The sequence below is a fragment of the Pan troglodytes genome, chromosome 1 (genome assembly GCF_028858775.2).
Source record: "Pan troglodytes isolate AG18354 chromosome 1, NHGRI_mPanTro3-v2.0_pri, whole genome shotgun sequence".
Lineage (NCBI taxonomy): Eukaryota > Metazoa > Chordata > Mammalia > Primates > Hominidae > Pan > Pan troglodytes.
In genome coordinates, this window is record NC_072398.2 from 194,880,220 (window position 1) to 194,899,320 (window position 19,101).

Here is a 19,101-nt window from a genome sequence, read left to right on the forward strand (position 1 = left end):
GGTGGCCCCCAGGCAGCCCTGCCCTGATCTGGCCACCTCCCTCCACCCTCCAGCTCCCAGATTCTGAGCTCCTCTTTGGCTTTGGGGCAGTCCTCATCTGCACAGTAGACAGAGAGCTCAGCTCGTGGGCACTGGACCCCCCGCCAAGTCCCTTCCCAGACCTCGCGGAGCTGCTCAGGCATTGTCCAGGGAGGTCAGACCCAGACCTGACGTTAACAGGAGCAGGTGTGGACTGTCAGTGCTGGCCTTCCCAAGGGTCCCACCCAATGACCAACAGCTAGAGATTTACAGAGCCTGGAACCCAGAAAGTGACCTAGGCACAGGACATGGGAGAGGACAGAGAAGGACAAACAGTGTCAGAGATGGGTGGATAGGTGGGATAGTGATACAGAGACAGGATGAGAGAGACGCACAGAGACAGAGATGTCAGAGACACACAGGAGGCAAAGGCCTGGGTTCAGCGACACACAGCGATGGACTGAGGGATGCAGAGGGCACAGCACACACTCCGGCGGCTCCTGCATTGAGCTGGTCCCTGGCCCTCTCCTTACCCCCGTGACTCTTAGACCTAGAGTGTGTGCCTCCAAACGTGACCTCAGGGCTTTGCTGGGCTCAACATCCATCTCTCTACCCCCTCCTTCCTAACTGGTCCACATTCTACTGAGTCTAAAGCATGCCTCCTCCTCCAGGAAGCCATGTGAATTGCAGAATAACATGGAATTTGTCCAGGAAGCCACTGGAAGATCCAGAGCAGGGGACAGCCATGGGCAGAACTGTGCCAACGTGTGGCTCACAGATGGGCAGGGTCAGCGTCCTCTGGGAGCTTGCTAGAGAGGCAGATGTTGGGCCCTATCCCACACCAACCGAATCTCGATGGGGCCCCAGAACCTGCATGGTGATAGGCTGTCCCAGTCATCCAGATGCAGCCTAAAGTGTTAGAAGCATTGTGGGAGTCTCCATAGGCTATGTTGAGAAAACAGAGAGAAACTGGGGCTGGGGGACTGGGTGAGAGACTTTTATGATCATCCAGGAGAGAATGTGGCCATTTAACACACTTTTACTTAGTGACGGGGGTGTGCCAGGTGCTGGGCTGAGTTTTGGGGGAATGCAAGGTCTGCCTTAGGGTGAGGCTGTGGGAAAGCAGGGGAAGGAACAGAAGTGAGAGAAATAGAGCAGGCAGAGTCCACAGGATAAGGCTGGAAGTTTGGGGGAAAGGAAGAGAGATGTCATGTACAGTTGTGCAGGTTGGCTACTGTACAAAGGCACCCAAGAAAGGTGATGAGTAGGAGCTGAGTTGGCTGAAAAGAGGGGTACACCAAGGCATAGAGGGTTTCCTGTAAGGAAGGAGGGTCAGAAGTGATGTTCACCCTTAAAACAAAAATAGGCCGGGCGCGGTGGCTTAGGCCTGTAATCCCAGCACTTTGGGAGGCCGAGGCGGGCAGATCATGAGGTCAGGAGATCGAGACCATCCTGGATAACATGGTGAAACCCTATCTCTACTGAAAATACAAAAAAATAGCCGGGCGTGGTGGCAGGCGCCTGTAGTCCCAGCTACTTGGGAGGCTGAGGCAGGAGAATGGCGTGAACCTGGGAGGCGGAGTTTGCAGTGAGCCGAGATCGCACCAGACTGCACTCCAGCCTGGGCAACAGAGTGAGACTCCGTCTAAAAAAATAAATAAATTAATAAATTAAATAAACAACAACAGAAGTGATGCTCAGATTTTTGGCCTTGGCACCTGGGGGTACAGGGCACTTGGGCTGGGGAGAAGCATGTAATGAGGGAGAAGGTAATGACAGCAGTTTGGGTGGGATCTCTGAGGGACAGCCAGGGGACATGCTCGGCTGATAGTTGAACACAAGAGTCTGAGGCTCAGTTGGGAAGCTGAGGTGGGAGGATCACTTGAGCAGCCTGGGCAACGTGGCAAGACCCTGTCTCTTAAAAAACTTAAAAATTAGTCCAGTGTGGTGGCTTACACCTGTAGTCCCAGCTGCTCAGGAGGCTGAGACAAGAGGATGGCTTGAACCCAAGAGTCTGAGGCTGCAGTGAGCTGTGGTCATGTACACCACTGCACTCCAGCCTGGGTGACAGAGCAGACTGTCTCAAAAAAAAAAAAAAAAATGGCTCAGGGGAGACATCGTAGTTGGAGACAGATGTGGGAGTCCTCGGTGATGGAGTTGGCACTGTGGGAGCTGGTGGGAGCTAGACACTATAGGAGAAACATCCAGAGAGAAGAGATGAGGCCTGAGCCAGCTCCTTGGGCAAGCCTGGGTCTGGAGAGTGGGCAGAGGAAGTGGGCGGAGAAGATTCTGAGGAGGAGCTTTTCAAACAAGGAGAAGAGCAGAGTGACAAGGTGGAGCACCCCGAGGTGAGAGGGTGGAGGGGGAGTGAGTGGGGCCTGAGGGTGGAGAGCATTCTTTCAGGAGGCTTGGCTGAGAAGGGCTGGGGAGTGATGAGGGTGGCTGGGGAGGGGTCAGGCCCATGTGGACATATGGATGGAGAGGCTGGAGACTGGGGGCAAGGGCAGCAATGGCAGACAGTGAGGGGCCCCCGAGGAAGAGGTGTGGAGGGGCCTGGGCCTTGCTCCTTCTTCCGAGATTCAGGAAAGGAGGATGGGAAAGGGCTCCCCAGTTTCTACCAGCTGGGAGAGTAGTGGGGCTCAGGAACCCTGGAGAAGTCTGGAGCTGCCAAGCTGGGCAGTTGGGCTGGGTGTCATGCCCAGAGGGTGAGGAGGGTTCCTCTGCTCCTCCCCAAGGTCCATAACTCAGTCCTAGTCCTGAGCAGGCTTTGTGGCCCCTGGTCAGTTTCATCTCAGGAATGGTTGGGGAAAAGGTCAAGAAAGCCAGAAAATTGACTTTAGAAGTTTATTTTATAGGCCAGGCACGGTGGCTCGTGCCTATAATCCCAGCATTTTGGGAGGCTGAGGCAGGTGGATCACTTGAGGTCAGGCGTTCGAGACCAGCCTGACCAACATGGTGAAACTGCATCTCTACTAAACATACAAAAAATAGCTGGATGTGGTGGTGCGCACCCCTGTAATCCCAGCCACACGGGAGGCTGATGCAGGAGAAATGCTTACACTCAGGAGGTGGAGGCTCCAGTGAGCCAAGATCTCATCACTGCACTCCAGCTTGGGTGAGATCACTGCACTCCAGCTTGGGTGAGAAAGTGAGACTCCATCTCAAAAAAAAAAAAAAGTTCACTTTACAAGATCCTGACCTTTGGCAGCAAGTAACCTGAGCTTTTGAAGAGATGGAGGAAAGAAGTTGCTTTGCAGCAGGATGAATTGAAATTAGAGTGAAGAGAGGACTTCCAGGTCATCAGGGTAGCAAGTTGGGCAGCACACATGGAGGGACTGGTGGCTTAGATCATCTCAGTTAATCCTTTTTTTTTTTTTTTTAAATGAGAGCAAGCTCATTAAGACAGTAAAGGAATAGGCCTGGCTCGGTGGCTCACGCCTGTAATCCCAGCACTTTGGGAGGCCGAGGCGGGTGGATCACGAGGTCAGGAGATTGAGACAATCCTGGCTAACATGGTGAAACTCCCTCTCTACTAAAAATACAAAAAGAAATTAGCCGGGTGTGGTGGCGGGCCCCTGTAGTCCCAGCTACTAGGGAGGCTGAGGCAGGAGAATGGCGTGAACCTAGGTGGTGGAGCTTGCAGTGAGTCGAGATCGCGCCACTGCACTCCAGTCTGGGCAACAGAGCAAGACTCCGTCTCAAAAAAAAAAAAAAAAGGAAGTAAAGGAATAAAAAGAGTGGTTACTCCAAGGCCTGGCGCAGTGGCTTACACCTGTAATCCCAACAGTTTGGGAAGCCAAGGCAGGCGGATCACAAGGTCAAGAGATCGAGACCATCCTAGACAACATGGTGTCTACCTAGTAGAAACCCCGTTTAGTAGAAACCCCGTCTCTACTAAAAATACAAAAATTAGCTGGGCGTGGTGGTGTGTGCCTGTAGTCCCAGCTATTCAGGAGGTTGAGGCAGGAGAATCACTTGAACCTGGAAGGCGGAGGTTGCAGTGAGCTGAGATCGTGCCACTGCACTCCAGCCTGGCTCTGTCTCAAAAGAAAAAAAAAAGAGTGGTTACTCCATAGGCAGAGCAGCCCCTGAGTTAATCCTTTTGCAGATGAGGACTCTGAGGTTCAGAGTGTTTAAGTGACCCATCCAAGATCACCCAGCTGGTAAGTAGCTGTGCTGAAACGGGAGTCCAGGGGCTGCCTGGAACTAGGAGGGCCTTAGAGGTCTCAGGGATGGGTCCCTGATAGGCAGGACCTGAGCCAGAAGTGCTGTTCACCTGTTGTGATGACAGAGACAGAGCCAGAAGGAGGAGGGGAGAGAGGAGTCAGGGGTAGAGACCCAGCAAGAGCGCAGAGAGCAAGGCTGGGGAGCAAGGAGACAGCACGCGGGGCGGGTGAGCAAGCAGGGCAGCCGGATCCCACAGCAATGTCTCCACAACAGGAAGCGTCTCATAACATACCTGTGGTTTGGCCAGGCCCTGGAGCTGCCTGAGTGCCCCCACCGCTCCCTCAGCTGCAGTTGCTCTGTCTGGGGTGGGTGGGGGGCTTGGAGCAGTAGGGGCCTGCGCAGGGCTGCGTTTCATCCACCCACCCTGTGGGGGTCTGCCGGTCCGTTGGGAACCTAGCGGGTGCCTGGGGTCCTGAGGCACCAACTCTCAGGCCCCCCTTTTTTATTGAGACCTCTGATCGCTCACCTGTGAAATGGGATGGGAGAGTGGGCAGGTCTTTCAATTCCATGCTACCACATAGCCCTCCTCTGCTGGTCGCCTCTAGGAAAGGACTCTTTCGGAGACCAGGACTGCTGGGAAGGGTCCCTGCTAGCTAATGTCCTTTCCCCTCTTCAGGCATTTCTGGGGGCAGTGAAGGGGTCTGCTTCTTGCCAATTATTTCTGCTGGGGCCCATTTGCTGCACACCACCGCCACTCTGCCACCATTGGTCTGAAAGACCCCAGAGTACTCCCCACTCCCAGCCGGTCTCCTTGGCCTCCCTGGGAGGAGGCCCAGGCTGCCACAAAATGCTGACTTGGACAAAATGCTGTTTTATGGGGATTTGCTGAAAAGGGGGGAAATCCCCGTTAAGGACTTGCAGCTGTCCAAACACTGCATCTACCCGAGGCCGCCACTGCGCCGTCCTCTGAATCAGCGTCTCCTGTGTGCGTCCCACCTCGGGCTCCGTGCCCCTGCCAGCCCTGCCTTCTTTCTACCTTCATTTCCCAAGAGGTCACCAGAGAGGGTGATGGCTTACCCAGGGTCACACAGCCAGTCATGGGCAGAGCCAGGCTTGAGCCTCAGGGCCCAGCCCCTTACCCTTGACGGCCCTGCTTGGCCACTGTTCCCCATGGGGAGAGCAAGGAACACACAGATGAAGTGTCCTCCCCTGCACACCTCTAATCCCAGAGCACATGGTTCTTAGTTGAGGTCCTATGATTGAGGCCATGTGAATGTTCCTTGCTTTTCCCGTTCTAGCCCAGATGAGCCCCTTGGACCTGGGGAGTGGACTCCCTGGGTGAATGTGACATTTATCTGTGCAAAGCTGAGGAAAGGACTGAGTGTGTTATTGGTGTGTCCTTTAAATTTGATGGTGAATTGAGTTCATCAAACACTGGAGCATCACTGTGTGCCAGCCAAGCCCTGTACAGGGCAGAGTGGGGGAGCGTGGTGGAAAGAGTTGGAGAGCTACGGGGGGAAACAAGAGCGATGACGGGGACCCGTGGGTATCGGCAGGCCTCAAGGGAGGCGTCCAGCCAGTTTCCCAGGTGTCGAGAGGGCAGAATGTACAGAGGCCAGAGAGCCCCAGGGAGGCCCGGCATGTGTGCAGGAAGCAGGGGAGGTCAGGGGGCAGGGATTGCAGTGAAAAGGAGGCAGGTGGGCAGGGGGCTCAGAGGTGCCCAGGCCCCTGTGGCTCTGATGGTGCTGGGGTGGGGGCAAACCGTCGTCCCTGGGCTGCGGGTTTCACCATTCCAGGGGGCATCATTTCTTTTGCAGCCCCTTGAATAGGCTGCACACACCCTTCTCACCGCTGTGGCCAGTGCGCACTCCCCAGCTCCACCCAGATGGGCGCATGCCAGGTTCCAGCTCTGAGAGCCAGGGTGAGCCTCCTCTCAAGCCCACAGGCCCTTGGAGTTGGAAGAGAGACTCCTCTGTTTGCGTCTGTCTCTGCTGTTGCTCTCTGCCTTACTCTCCCTCCATGGCACTACATCAGAGTGGTTAGGAGCTCGGGGTTCTTTTTTTTTTTTTGAGACAGGGTCTCACTCTGCCACCCAGGCTGGAGTGCAGTGGTGCAATCATGGCTCACTGCAGCCTCAAACTCACAGGCTCAAGCAATCCTCCCACTTCAGCCTTCCAAGTAGCTGGGACTACAGGTGTACCACCATGCCTGGGTAATTTTTAAAATTTTTAGTGGAGATGAGGTCTCACTACATAGCCCAGGCTGGTCTTGAACTCTTGAGCTCAAGTGATCCTCCCGTCTCAGCCTCCCGAAAGTGCTGGGATTACAGGCATGAGCCACCGCACCCAGCTGAGCTCAGGTTCTTAACGGGCCTCTCTGGAAATCCCTGAGTCTCCTCATTTGTGAACTAGCACCTCTTGCCCAGGGACGCTGTCAGAATTAAGTCACGTATTGCGTGTAAACCTTGTGGCGGTTCCTGACACCTGGTCTTCCAGCTGCAGTCCTCACTCAGACCCTCCTCACTCATACCCTCCTCACTCATGGCGACACCTCTTTGGAGTCCTGGCATCAGACCTGACCTCAGCGAGCAGAACGCAGTGCAGGATGGAAGGGTCTGGGATGGGGCAAATTCAGGGAGCCAAGAGGGTGGGTCAAGGACACTTGCTGGAGGACCCCCATTACCAAGGAGGAAGGAAAGGTGGGCAGCTTGCGGGGGTGCTGCCTGGGCTCCTGGCTACACTTGGGGCTGTTCCTTTGGCGCCCTGCTGCCTGAGCTCCTCGAAGTCCTTTTTGCCCTGAGCACCCTCCCAGCTGCACCCTCCATCACTCCCAACCCCCAGAAGCCAGGGCTGTTCTGGATCCTCTTGTGGTGGTGTCAGGACCTTGACCATAGGCCAACCAGGCCAGAGCAGCCCCTCCCCTCCCTCGGCTTCCTGCCACACACTCTGCCCCTTCCATCTGCTCCCCCATCCCCCTGTCCACCCACCAAGCAGAACATTCTGGTTCTGTGCACATGTGGGCAGCCCCCAAGCTCAGGTGGCCAGTGCAGGAGGGCCCTCCCCTGCGCAGGAGAGTGGGGATGGTGTGGTGGTTACGGGCTGGAACTCAGGACTTGGACTGCCTGGGCTTAGGCTCTCACTGTGGTGCTCTTGGCGAGTGGCCCCCTCAGGCAGTTTCCTCATCTCTTGTTTTTTTTGTTTTTTGTTTTTTTTTTGACGGAGTCTCTCTCTGTCGCCCAAGCTGGAGTGCAGCGGTGCCATCTCAGCTCACTGCCACCTCTGCCCCCTGGATTCCAGTGATTCTCCAGCCTCAGCTTCCTGAGTAGCTGGAATCACAGCCACCATGCCTGGCTTATTTTTGTATTTTTAGTAGAGATGGAGTTTCACCATGTTGGCCAGGCTGGTCGTGAACTCCTGACCTCAGGTGATCCGCCTGCCTCGGCCTCCCAAAATGCTGGGATTACAGGTGAGCCACCGCGCCCTGCCTCCTCCTTATCTCTCTCTCTTTCTCTTTTTTTTTTTTTTTTTTTTTAAGTGAGACAGGATCTTGCTGCTGCTTAGGCTGGAGTGCAGTGGCACAAACCCGGCTTACTGCAGCTTCTACCTCCTGGGCTCAAGTGATCTTCCTGCCTCAGCCTCCTGAGTAGCCAGGACTACAGACCCGCGCCACCATCTGGCTAACTTTTTAATTTTTTTGGTAGAGACAGAGTTTCACTATATGCCCAGAGTGATCTCAAAGTCCTGGGCTCAAGCGATCTTCCTGCCTAGGCCTCCCAAAGTGCTGGGATTACAAGTGTGAGCCACCATGCCTGGCCAGTTTCCTCATCTCTAAAACAGGGATAACATACCTCACAGGCATGTATGAGGATTACGTGTAAAGCATGAGGCCAGTGCCTGGCAAGGTACCCCAGCAGCATTCCCCGGTGGGTCAGGCCTGCGTAACGTGGCCTTGATGGGTTCTGCCATCAATCAGAGCAAGGTGAGGCGGGCAGCCTGTGCTGAGGGGAGGCTCTGGGCGGGCCTCAGCTGACACTTAGACTCTTACAGTTGGAGCTTCCATTTCCTACCTCTGTAAAATGGGGGTAATAACTGCAGGATCTTCATGGGTTCGTTGAGGGGATTAAAGTGAGCTATGGCCTTTGAAGCCTGGATCACTCCTTGGCACACAGGGACAGATGTGGCAAGTGTTGCTATGATACTGAAGCTCAGGAAGGTTAAATGGCCCATCTGAGGTTACAGAGTGGGTTGGTGGTAGAACTGGGATTCGAACATGAGAGCTGACAGGTCCATGGATCTTCTCTGGAGCCCTGCATTAATTCCTGCAAAGCTCCATGTGATCCTAAGCTTGGAGGAGCAGGGACCTCAAGCCCAGACCTAGCCTGGCCTGAGGGAGGCCTTCTCCCCACACACATCCCCAGACGCGCACAACCCACCCTCAAACTCCACTTGTTGCCAGGCAAAGATGCAGAGAGGTCCCTGCGTAGGGTGAGGGGAACCCAGAGCAGGGATTCGAGGGGAAGTGGGACTTTCCTCGGGTGTGAAAAACACCAAATAGAACCTCCTTCGAATAATGGGAGCCCACTCTGAGCCAGGTGCAAAATCTCCACTTATCACAGCAGCCCCAAGAAGCAGGTTTTAACCCACTTTATTTTTATTTTAATTAATTAATTAATTTATTTATTTATTTATTTTTGAGATGGAATCTCGCTCTGTCACCCAGGCTGGAGTGCAGTGGCACGACCTCGGCTCACTGCAAGCTCCGCCTCCCGGGTTCCTGCCATTCTCCTGCCTCAGCCTCCTGAGTAGCCGGGACTACAGGCAAGTGCCACCACACCTGGCTAATTTTTTGTATTTTTAGTAGAGACGGGGTTTCACTATGGTCTCGATCTCCTGACCTCGTGATCCGCCCGCCTCGGCCTCCCAAAGTGCTGGGATTACAGGTGTGAGCCACCGCGTCCGGCCTATTTGTATTTTATTATTTATTTATTTATTTATTTGAGGCGGAGTCTCACTCTGTCACCAGGCTGGAGTGCAGTGGCACGATCTTGGCTCACTGGAACCTCCGCCTCTCTGGTTCAAGCGATTCTCCTGCCTCAGCCTCCTGAGTAGCTGGGACTACAGGTGCATGCCACCACGCCCAGCTAATTTTTGTATTTTTAGTAGAGATCAGGGTTCACCATGTTGGCCAGGATGGTCTCGATCTCCTGACCTCAGGTGATCCACTCGCCTCGGCCTCCCAAAGTGCTGAGATTACAGGCACGAGCCACTGCGCCTGGCCCATTTTTTGTTTTTTGAGGTGGAGTTTTGCTCTTGTTGCCCAGGTTGGAGTACAATGGCATGATCTCTGCTCACTGTGAGCTCCGCCTCCCAGGTTCAAGCAATTTTCCTGCCGCAGCCTCCCAAGTAGCTGGGATCACAGGTGCCTGCTGCCACGCCTGGCTATTTTTTGTATTTTTAGTGGAGATGGAGTTTCACCATGTTGGCCAGGCTGGTCCTGAACTCCTGACCTCAGGTGATCTGCCTGCCTCAGCCACCCAAAGTTCTGGGATTACAGGCATGAGCCACGGTGCCCAGCTAACTCACTTTAAAAAAATAACAGGTGGAGGCTGGGTGTGGTGGCTTACGCCTGTAATCCCAGCACTTTGGGAGGCTGAGACGGGTGGATCACCTGAGGTCAGGAGTTTGAGACCAGCCTGGCCTACATGGTGAACCCTCATCTCTATTAAAAATGCAAAAATTAGCTGGGCATGGTGGCATGCACCTGTAGTCCCAGCTACTCAGGAGGCTGAGGCAGGAGAATAGCTTGAACCCGGGAGGCAGAGGTTGCAGTGAGCTGAGATTGTGCCATTCATTGCACTCCAGCCTGGGTGACAGAAGCAAAACTCTGTCTCAAAAAAAAGAAAACAAAAAACAAAAACACAGATGTGGGCCTCACGCCTGTAATCCCAGTACTTTGGGAGGCCGAGGTGGGCAGATCATGAGGTCAGGAGATCGAGACCATCCTGGCTAACACATTGAAACCCCCATCTCTACTAAAAATACAAAAAATTAGCCGGGCGTGTTGGCGGGCGCCTGTAGTCCCAGCTACTTGGGAGGCTGAGGCAGGAGAATGGTGTGAACCTGGGAGGCGGAGCTTGCAGTGAGCCGAGATCACACCACTGCATTCCAGCCTGGGCAACAGAGCAAGACCCTGTCTCAAAAAACAAAATCAAAAAAACTTTCTGGCTGGGCATGGTGGCTCATGCATATAATCCCAGAACTTTTGGAGGCCAAGGTGGGAGGATTGCTTGAGCCCAGGAGTTTGAGACCAGCCTAGGCAACACAGTGAGACCCTGTCTTTACATAGGCATGGTGGCATGTGCCTGTTGTCCCAGCTACTTGGGAGGATGAGGTGGGAGGATTACTTGAGCCCGGGAGGCCGAGGCTGCAGTGAGCCATGATTGTGCCAACTGTATTCCAGTCTGGGCAACAGAGTGACACTGTGTATCCAAAAAATAAATAAAATAACAGCTTTAGGCTGGGTGCAGTGGCTCATGCCTGTAATTCCTGCTCTTTGGGAGGCTGAGGCAGGCGGATCGCTAGAGGTCAGGAGTTCAAGACCAGCCTGGCCAACATGGTGAAACCCCATCTTTACTATAAATACAAAAAATTAGCTGGGTGTGGTGGCAGGCCCCTGTAATCCCAGCTACTCAGGAAGCTGAGGCAGGAGAATCTCTTGAACCTGGGAGGCAGAGGTTGCAGTGAGCTGAGATGGCACCACTGCACTCCAGCCTGGGCAACAGAACGAGACTCCATCTCAAAAAAAAAAAAAAAACCAGCTTTATAGATATAATTCACACATCATACAATTGGCCCATTCAGTGTACAATTCAGTGTTTTTTTTTTACTGTATTCATAGAGCTGTGCAATTATCACCACAATCAATTTTTGAACATTTTCATCTTCCCTAAAAGAGTTTGAGACCAGCCTAGGCAACACAGTGAGACCCTGTCTTTACATAAAATAGAAAAAATTAGCCAGGCATGGTGGCACGTGCCTGTGGTCCCAGCTACTTGGGAGGCTGAGGTGGGAGGATTACTTGAGCCCGGGAGGCCGAGGCTGTGCCCATTAGTCGTCACTTCCCATCTCTTCCCCACCCCAGCCTTAGGCAACCACTGATCCACTTTCTGTCTCTATGGATTTGCCTATTCTGGCCATTTCAAATAAATGGAATCACACAACATGTACATTCCATATCTCACTTTTCACCGTTTTCAAGATTCATCTGTGTTGTAGCAGGTGTCAGGACTTCCTTCCTTTTATATATATATATTTTGAGACCAGGTCTCACTCTGTCACCCAGGCTGGAGTGCAGCTCACTGCAACCTCCACCTCCTGAGCTCGAGTGATCCTCCCTCTTCAGCCTCCTGAGTAGCTGGGACCACAGCACGCCCACACCCAGCTAATTTTTTGTTTGTTGTTTTGTAGAGATGGGGTTTCACCAGGTTGCCCAGGCTGGTCTCAAACTCCTGGGCTCAGACAATTCACCCACCTCTGCCTCCCAAAGTACTGAGATTACAGGCGTGAGCTGCTGTGCTTAGCCTATTTATAGATATATTTTTAAATTTGGGGTTTTGCTATGTTGCCCAGGCTGGTTTTAAACTCAGGGCTCAAGCGATCCTCCCACCTCAGCCTCCTGAGTAGCTGGGACTACAGGTATACACCACCATGCCCAGCCTGTACTTCATTCATTTTCATTGCCGAGTAATATTCCATTGTATGGTGATACCACATTTTATTTGTCCATGGACATTTGCGTTGTCTCTACTTTTGGCTGCTGTGAATATCGCTATTATGAACATTCACATACAGGTTATTGTGTGGACATCCTCTCTCATTTCATGGATGAGGAGACCTCCTGCCCAGGCTCCCACAGCTGGGAAGGGGAAGGGGAAGGCTGCCTGGCTGGTTCCAGAGCCTGTGCTTCTTCCTCACCCAGGCTTTGTTCTCTGAGTTGAGCCAAATGCTGTGACAGGCATAGGTCAGGGCACAAAGAAATGAGGCTTTATAGAGGAAGGGATGACAGCTTCCCAGGGCCATAAAAGATGAGTAGAGGAGGAAAATAACATTGCAGGCAGAGAAATAGCAGGCGCAAAGGCCAGAAGTGTTAAGGTGCCCGGTGCCTGGGAACTTCAAGTTCTGGTTTACTGGGTGGAGGTGTGGGGAGGTGAGGGGCAGAGAAAGGGATAGCAGGCAATAGAGTTGGAGACACAGGCACAGAGTAGGTTAGAAAGGCCTTGAATGCAGGCCGGGCGCGGTGGCTCATGCCTGTAATCCTAACACTTTGGGAGGCTGAGGCAGCCGGATCACCTGAGGTCAGGAGTTCAAGACCAGCCTGGCCAACATGGCTAAACTCCATCTCTACTAAAAATACAAGAATTAGCCAGGCGTGGTGGCACACACCTATAATTCCAGCTACTTGGGAGGCTAAGGCACGAGAATCGCTTGAACCCGGGAGGCAGATTTTGCAGTGAGCCAGGATGGCGCCATTGCACATTGCACTGGGCGAGCAAAACTGTCTCAAAAAAAAAAAAAAGCCTTGAATGCTATGCTAAGCGCCATAGACTTGATCCCAAAGGCGAGTGGCAGGGAGTCCAGAAGGGCATCAGCAGAAGGTGCAGTCAGACAGACCTAAGACAAATCCCATCTCTGGCTTCCTCAAGACTTTTGCTTTAGTTTTATCATCTGGAAAATGGAGATGACAATAATAATAACTTGTTAAAGTGTTCTGAGCATTAAGTGAATTCATGTCCCTAAAGAGCTCAGCCAAGTGCCTGGCAGAGAGCTGGCCCAGCAATGGAAATGGGTGTTGACATCCAAGAGTTTTTAGCAGGGGAGGTCAGGCTGCTCTAAAAGGCACGCCCGGCTGCAGAGAGTGACTGGCTGGTTTTGAGGAGGCTGCTGTCCTGGGGAGGCTGGGCCCTCGGAGATGGTGGGGGTGATGAACAGCCACAGGCAGGGTCTGAAGAAGTTTAGGAGGTGGCTTATGCAGACCCCCGCGACTTTGAAAATTGCTTGTGAATAATATCTAAATTCGGAATTGCTTCTCAGCCTTTTGACTGAAATCTCAAGTGTAATCTCTAAATTCTGATCTTTTGGTGACCCCGGGCCTGGTGCCAAACCACCCAGGGCTGGCTTGATGACTTTCTCTGTTCTTCTTTGCAGCACGTCCACGGACGCCATGCGGGGGACTCTGACACCCCCGTCTTCGCTGCTGCTGCTGCTACTGGTGCTGGTGCTGGGGTGTGGGCCGCGGGCGTCCTCTGGTGGCGGGGCCGGTGGGGCAGCGGGCTATGCCCCAGTGAAGTACATCCAGCCCATGCAGAAAGGACCTGTGGGACCGCCCTTCCGTGAGGGCAAAGGCCAGTACCTGGGTGAGAGCCTCCTCACCCCACAGTGCCTCAAATCGCTCCCAGCCCCCAAATCCCCTGCCTCCCTGACAGCCATCAGATCCTCAGGCGCCCCCCACAGCTCCTCATTCCCCACCAATCTTCCTACCTTCAGTGTTTTTCCTAATACCCCAGAGGGCCTGGAAACGGTGCAGTTAGCTGGCACAGGTGGTCTTCCAAGGGGGAGATGAACTGGGAAGTTGGGAGGTGGGGCTCTGCTCCCACGGGCTCTAAGGTGGGCTGCTGGTGCCACCTGGTGGCCACTCCACCTTCAGGTCATGCAGGGATGAGAGGTGAGAATCAGCCAGGCTCATGGAGGAGGCCCAGCCTAGGTAGGTTGGGTGTTAGGAGCCCTTGAGGAGGACACCCTGTTGCCCCCAAGATGTCCCCTGGACCACCCCCAAACCCCATCTTCCATGAGAGCAGGAAGGGGCAGCCCCATTCTTCCTCTCCCGTGTACCTCATACTGGAATGGGGGAATGGGTAGATGGGGTCCCCTGTCCCCACAGTTCAGGCCCCTGACTGCCCCCTTCTCTTTCTTTCTCAGAAATGCCTCTACCGCTGCTGCCGATGGACCTGAAGGGAGAGCCCGGCCCCCCTGGGAAGCCCGGGCCTCGGGGTCCCCCTGGCCCCCCTGGCTTCCCAGGAAAACCAGGCACGGGAAAGCCAGGACTCCATGGGCAGCCTGGCCCTGCTGGCCCCCCTGGCTTCTCCCGGATGGGCAAGGCTGGTCCCCCAGGGCTCCCTGGCAAGGTCGGGCCACCAGGGCAGCCGGGGCTTCGGGGGGAGCCAGGAATACGAGGGGACCAGGGCCTCCGGGGACCCCCAGGACCCCCTGGCCTCCCGGGCCCCTCAGGCATTACTATCCCTGGAAAACCAGGTGCCCAAGGGGTGCCAGGGCCCCCAGGATTCCAGGGGGAACCAGGGCCCCAGGGGGAGCCTGGGCCCCCAGGTGATCGAGGCCTCAAGGGGGATAATGGAGTGGGCCAGCCCGGGCTGCCTGGGGCCCCAGGGCAGGGGGGTGCCCCCGGCCCCCCCGGCCTCCCTGGTCCAGCTGGCTTAGGCAAACCCGGTTTGGATGGGCTTCCTGGGGCCCCAGGAGACAAGGGTGAGTCTGGGCCTCCTGGAGTTCCAGGCCCCAGGGGGGAGCCAGGAGCTGTGGGCCCAAAAGGACCTCCTGGAGTAGACGGTGTGGGAATCCCAGGGGCAGCAGGGTTGCCAGGACCACAGGGCCCATCAGGGGCCAAAGGGGAGCCAGGGACCCGGGGCCCCCCTGGGCTGATAGGCCCCACTGGCTATGGGATGCCAGGACTGCCAGGCCCCAAGGGGGACAGGGGCCCAGCTGGGGTCCCAGGACTCTTGGGGGACAGGGGTGAGCCAGGGGAGGATGGGGAGCCAGGGGAGCAGGGCCCACAGGGTCTTGGGGGTCCCCCTGGACTTCCTGGGTCTGCAGGGCTTCCTGGCAGACGTGGGCCCCCTGGGCCTAAGGGTGAGGCAGGGCCTGGAGGACCCCCAGGAGTGCCTGGCATTCGAGGTGACCAGGGGCCTAGTGGCCTGGCTGGGAAACCAGGGGTCCCAGGTGAGAGGGGACTTCCTGGGGCCCATGGACCCCCTGGACCAACTGGGCCCAAGGGTGAGCCGGGTTTCACGGGTCGCCCTGGAGGACCAGGGGTGGCAGGAGCCCTGGGGCAGAAAGGTGACTTGGGGCTCCCTGGGCAGCCTGGCCTGAGGGGTCCCTCAGGAATCCCAGGACTCCAGGGTCCAGCTGGCCCTATTGGGCCCCAAGGCCTGCCAGGCCTGAAGGGGGAACCAGGCCTGCCAGGGCCCCCTGGAGAGGGGAGAGCAGGGGAACCTGGCACGGCTGGGCCCACGGGGCCCCCAGGGGTCCCTGGCTCCCCTGGAATCACGGGCCCTCCGGGGCCTCCCGGGCCCCCGGGACCCCCTGGTGCCCCTGGGGCCTTCGATGAGACTGGCATCGCAGGCTTGCACCTGCCCAACGGCGGTGTGGAGGGTGCCGTGCTGGGCAAGGGGGGCAAGCCACAGTTTGGGCTGGGCGAGCTGTCTGCCCATGCCACACCGGCCTTCACTGCGGTGCTCACCTCGCCCTTCCCCGCCTCGGGCATGCCCGTGAAATTTGACCGGACTCTCTACAATGGCCACAGCGGCTACAACCCAGCCACTGGCATCTTCACCTGCCCTGTGGGCGGCGTCTACTACTTTGCTTACCATGTGCACGTCAAGGGCACCAACGTGTGGGTGGCCCTGTACAAGAACAACGTGCCGGCCACCTATACCTACGATGAGTATAAGAAGGGCTACCTGGACCAGGCGTCTGGTGGAGCCGTGCTCCAGCTGCGGCCCAACGACCAGGTCTGGGTGCAGATGCCGTCGGACCAGGCCAACGGCCTCTACTCCACGGAGTACATCCACTCCTCCTTTTCAGGATTCTTGCTCTGCCCCACATAACCCGCGGGGGGCCCTGCTGCCCTGGCCTCCTCCCCTTTAGTCGTAGAGCGACCTTTTCAATTACAAAGAACCTCCTGGAAAAAAAAAACAAAAGCTGAACAGAGGCGGCCGTGGCCTTGGCCCGAGGAGACTAACTTGCTTTCTCCCTGCATGCAGGCTGAGATTGTTTCTGGAAGGGGCTGGCCTGAGTTTCTTTCCCCCAAATGTCTGTGCAGTGTCAGGGCTGCACCCCATGGGCCCTGAGGCACACAGCCCAGCCCCCTGTGAGTCCTGGCCTCTGCTGGGCCCTGAAGGAGCCGAGAGGGAGCTCAACTCCCCACCCCGCCACGTGGGGAGACAGCCCTTCCCACTGGCTCCCTGATGGCACCTGCTGGAGGAAAGGGGCACGGCCTCCCTCACAGCCCTTGGCTGGGGCTCCTCCAGCTCCCCCTGGGACCTCCAGCATATGACAGTGGACTAAGGACTGTGGGGTTTTCCTCCAAGGGGAAGGGAGAAGAGGGGACCATCGAGGTGGCGAGTGTGGACACCCTGCCAGGACTGCAGCCCCCATGGTGATGCTGCGGCATCAGACGTGTCCATGGTGGGCACAGTGCCTGTTGCCCTGGGAAAGGGCAACCCCCTTTCACTGCTCCAGTGGCAGCCATGGGGAAGGCAGTTTGTGAGGGCTTGGGGCACAGACCTGGGGCAGGAGGCAGCTCTTCACGTTCATCCCCGTCTCTCCCGGGCTGCCCCGGCCAGCTCTGGCTGTTTAGCTTGAGGGCAGCACAGAGGCCCCTGGGACACCTACAGGCCAGAAAGATCAACCTCTGTGAAGTGTCTAGAAGTATCTAGTGCAGATGGTGGCGGAGGCAGAATCGACCATCAGCAAACATGAGCACTCTTCCCTTTCTCCCCTTCCACCTGCTGCGGGCTGGGCTGGTTTTCTCAATACAAAATTGTAAGAGGATCCTTGCCACCCCAGCCAGGTATCCCCAAGGCAGAGCACCTCTCGTTTGGCCTTCTGAACAAGGTGCACGCGAGCCGGGGGATGAAGACGGCTCCCACTTCCTTTTCCTTAATAAGAACCATATGGTGGGTGTATGTGTGTACGAGAGGGGTTCATCTGTGGGGGCTTCCTCTCCTTCCACCCTCTGGTTCCAATTTCCTGTTCTAAGCAGGACTAGGGCCCAGGAGGCTAAGGCTGGGAGAGAAAGGGTGCCAACAGGTCCCTTTGGAATGAGTTGGCTCTGGACGTTTCTGCCCTTTTCCCCGATCAGAGCTCCTCTGCAGGAAACAGGCAGGATGCCCCTCCCAACCCCTCAGTCCCTACGTCAAGCGGAGTGGATAAGGCTGAGATGAGTGCTGGGAGTGGTGGACATTCCTGCTCGTGCAAAGATGGCCACTTTCCCCGCAGCTGCAGGGCCTCGCGCTCGGCCCTCGCCAGGCCAGCCCCACTCCTTGTACCAAGTGTGAACTGGGGTCATTCGGTCTGTGATCTCGTTGCACTGCTCCAAGTCTGGCTGTGTCCAGGCGGTCCATGTTGAAAATGGAGGATGGCTGCTGACTTCTGACTGGCTGAGCAGTGGGTTCCTTCAGGCTCCTTGCCAACCCTCCTCCCCTGCCCACAACTTCTCCAAACAAAGCAGGCTGTTTGCTCACTTCTTCAAAAGGAGAAATGATAACCCAAATCTGCCCAAGTGACACTTGAAAAGGTTTTGGCTGGGGTTCCTGGTGGATTTCTTACTACCTAACGCCCAAGAAAACCAACTAAGGACTCTCAAACCATACCTGGTGGGGGTTCTTTGCTCAACCTCTTCTTCCCTAGGTCAAAGCCACTATCATCTGATGTGTTAGGGATGGGTTCTGATTGGCAGAAATTAATCAGCTCCCAATGGGAGCCCACGGAACTAAGTAGGGTCCCAAGAAAAAAAACGGGAGCTATTTCACAGAGCTGAGCTTCTGCCAAATTTCATTCCTCAAACCTTTCAGGAGGGGTGGTTGGCGTTTCTAAAATGTTTATGGGATTTGAGTTGCAGGTGTCCACTTAACTGACTAGCTTTGATAAACAATGTCAGATTTTAACTATGAAAACGACATTACCTTGTGCATTTTTATATTGATTCCTATTTTTTTTTTAAGATTAAAGTTTAAATGTTTTCCACTAGTCATTTCACTTCTAACTTGGTATAGGAAGCTTAGCTCTCTACATACCGTACTATCATGTGCCCTGTATCACAGAAGATTCAGGAAAAATGCACTTGGGAATCAAAGAAAATGGAACTTCTTTTTGAAAAGACAAGCAACCATGTTAACTGTATTGACACATCCTCAATAAAACCTGTTGTATAAAACAGCACTGTGCTGAAATTGATACTGACACAGAGGTATCTCAAGCCTCTGGGTTCTGTAAGGTGTCCAGGAAGCTCTCTGGGGCTTGTGTGCCTGCTCTTAAGGATCATGCACTCCTCACCAGCTCCCTAACCTGGATTTCTGTCACCACCACATCACAAATGCCTGATGCTCGCAAGCTGCTGAGGCCATGCGCCAGGCAAATGCCAGGAGGCATTTTAAGAAACCAAAGGCAGGTAGTGGCTGGAGCTGGGGGCGATGGCTCAATCTTTACTGGAATATTCCTGCAAGCTCTCAGGGCTAGTGGAGCATGACAGCTGGCTCAGTAGTCCGAGGGCCAAGTTTCAACATCTGATACAAATTATGAATGAAATCATGAATCTTTGCTCCTAAGGGCTGGGCTAGTGTCAGGCCCAGTGCTGAAGACAGGCTGGGGGAGCTGTCCTGGGCGGAAAGCACCTGCTCACAGCCTGCCATCTCAGCCACGAAAGATCTGTCCCTGGCGCCGGGGGTCTGGGTGGCAGACCTGAAGCAATCTGTGTCTTGAAGAGTCCTCAGCCTAGCCAGAACCCTATCTTCATTAAAACAGATCTGCCCGAGAGTGCTGAAACCGCAGGGCAGCTGCAGACTGCACATGCTCGGCTAGCCACTGAGGCTGGATGCTCAGAGAATGTCCCTGGAGTTTGAGGGGAGGC

General features: G+C 55.2%; 1 protein-coding gene across 1 annotated transcript in view; it reads left to right on the forward strand.

Moving 5' to 3' along the window:
• COL8A2 (collagen type VIII alpha 2 chain) overlaps positions 1-18,410 on the forward strand; it is a 30,488-nt gene extending 12,078 nt beyond the window's left edge. Inside the window, exons 3-4 of the mRNA XM_001158595.8 lie at positions 13,389-13,597; positions 14,160-18,410. Of these exons, the coding sequence (XP_001158595.4) occupies positions 13,405-13,597; positions 14,160-16,078 (2,112 nt within the window). The 5' untranslated portion in view covers positions 13,389-13,404 and the 3' untranslated portion in view covers positions 16,079-18,410. The remainder of the gene's footprint in view (positions 1-13,388; positions 13,598-14,159) is intronic.
• Positions 18,411-19,101: the final 691 nt, after the last annotated feature.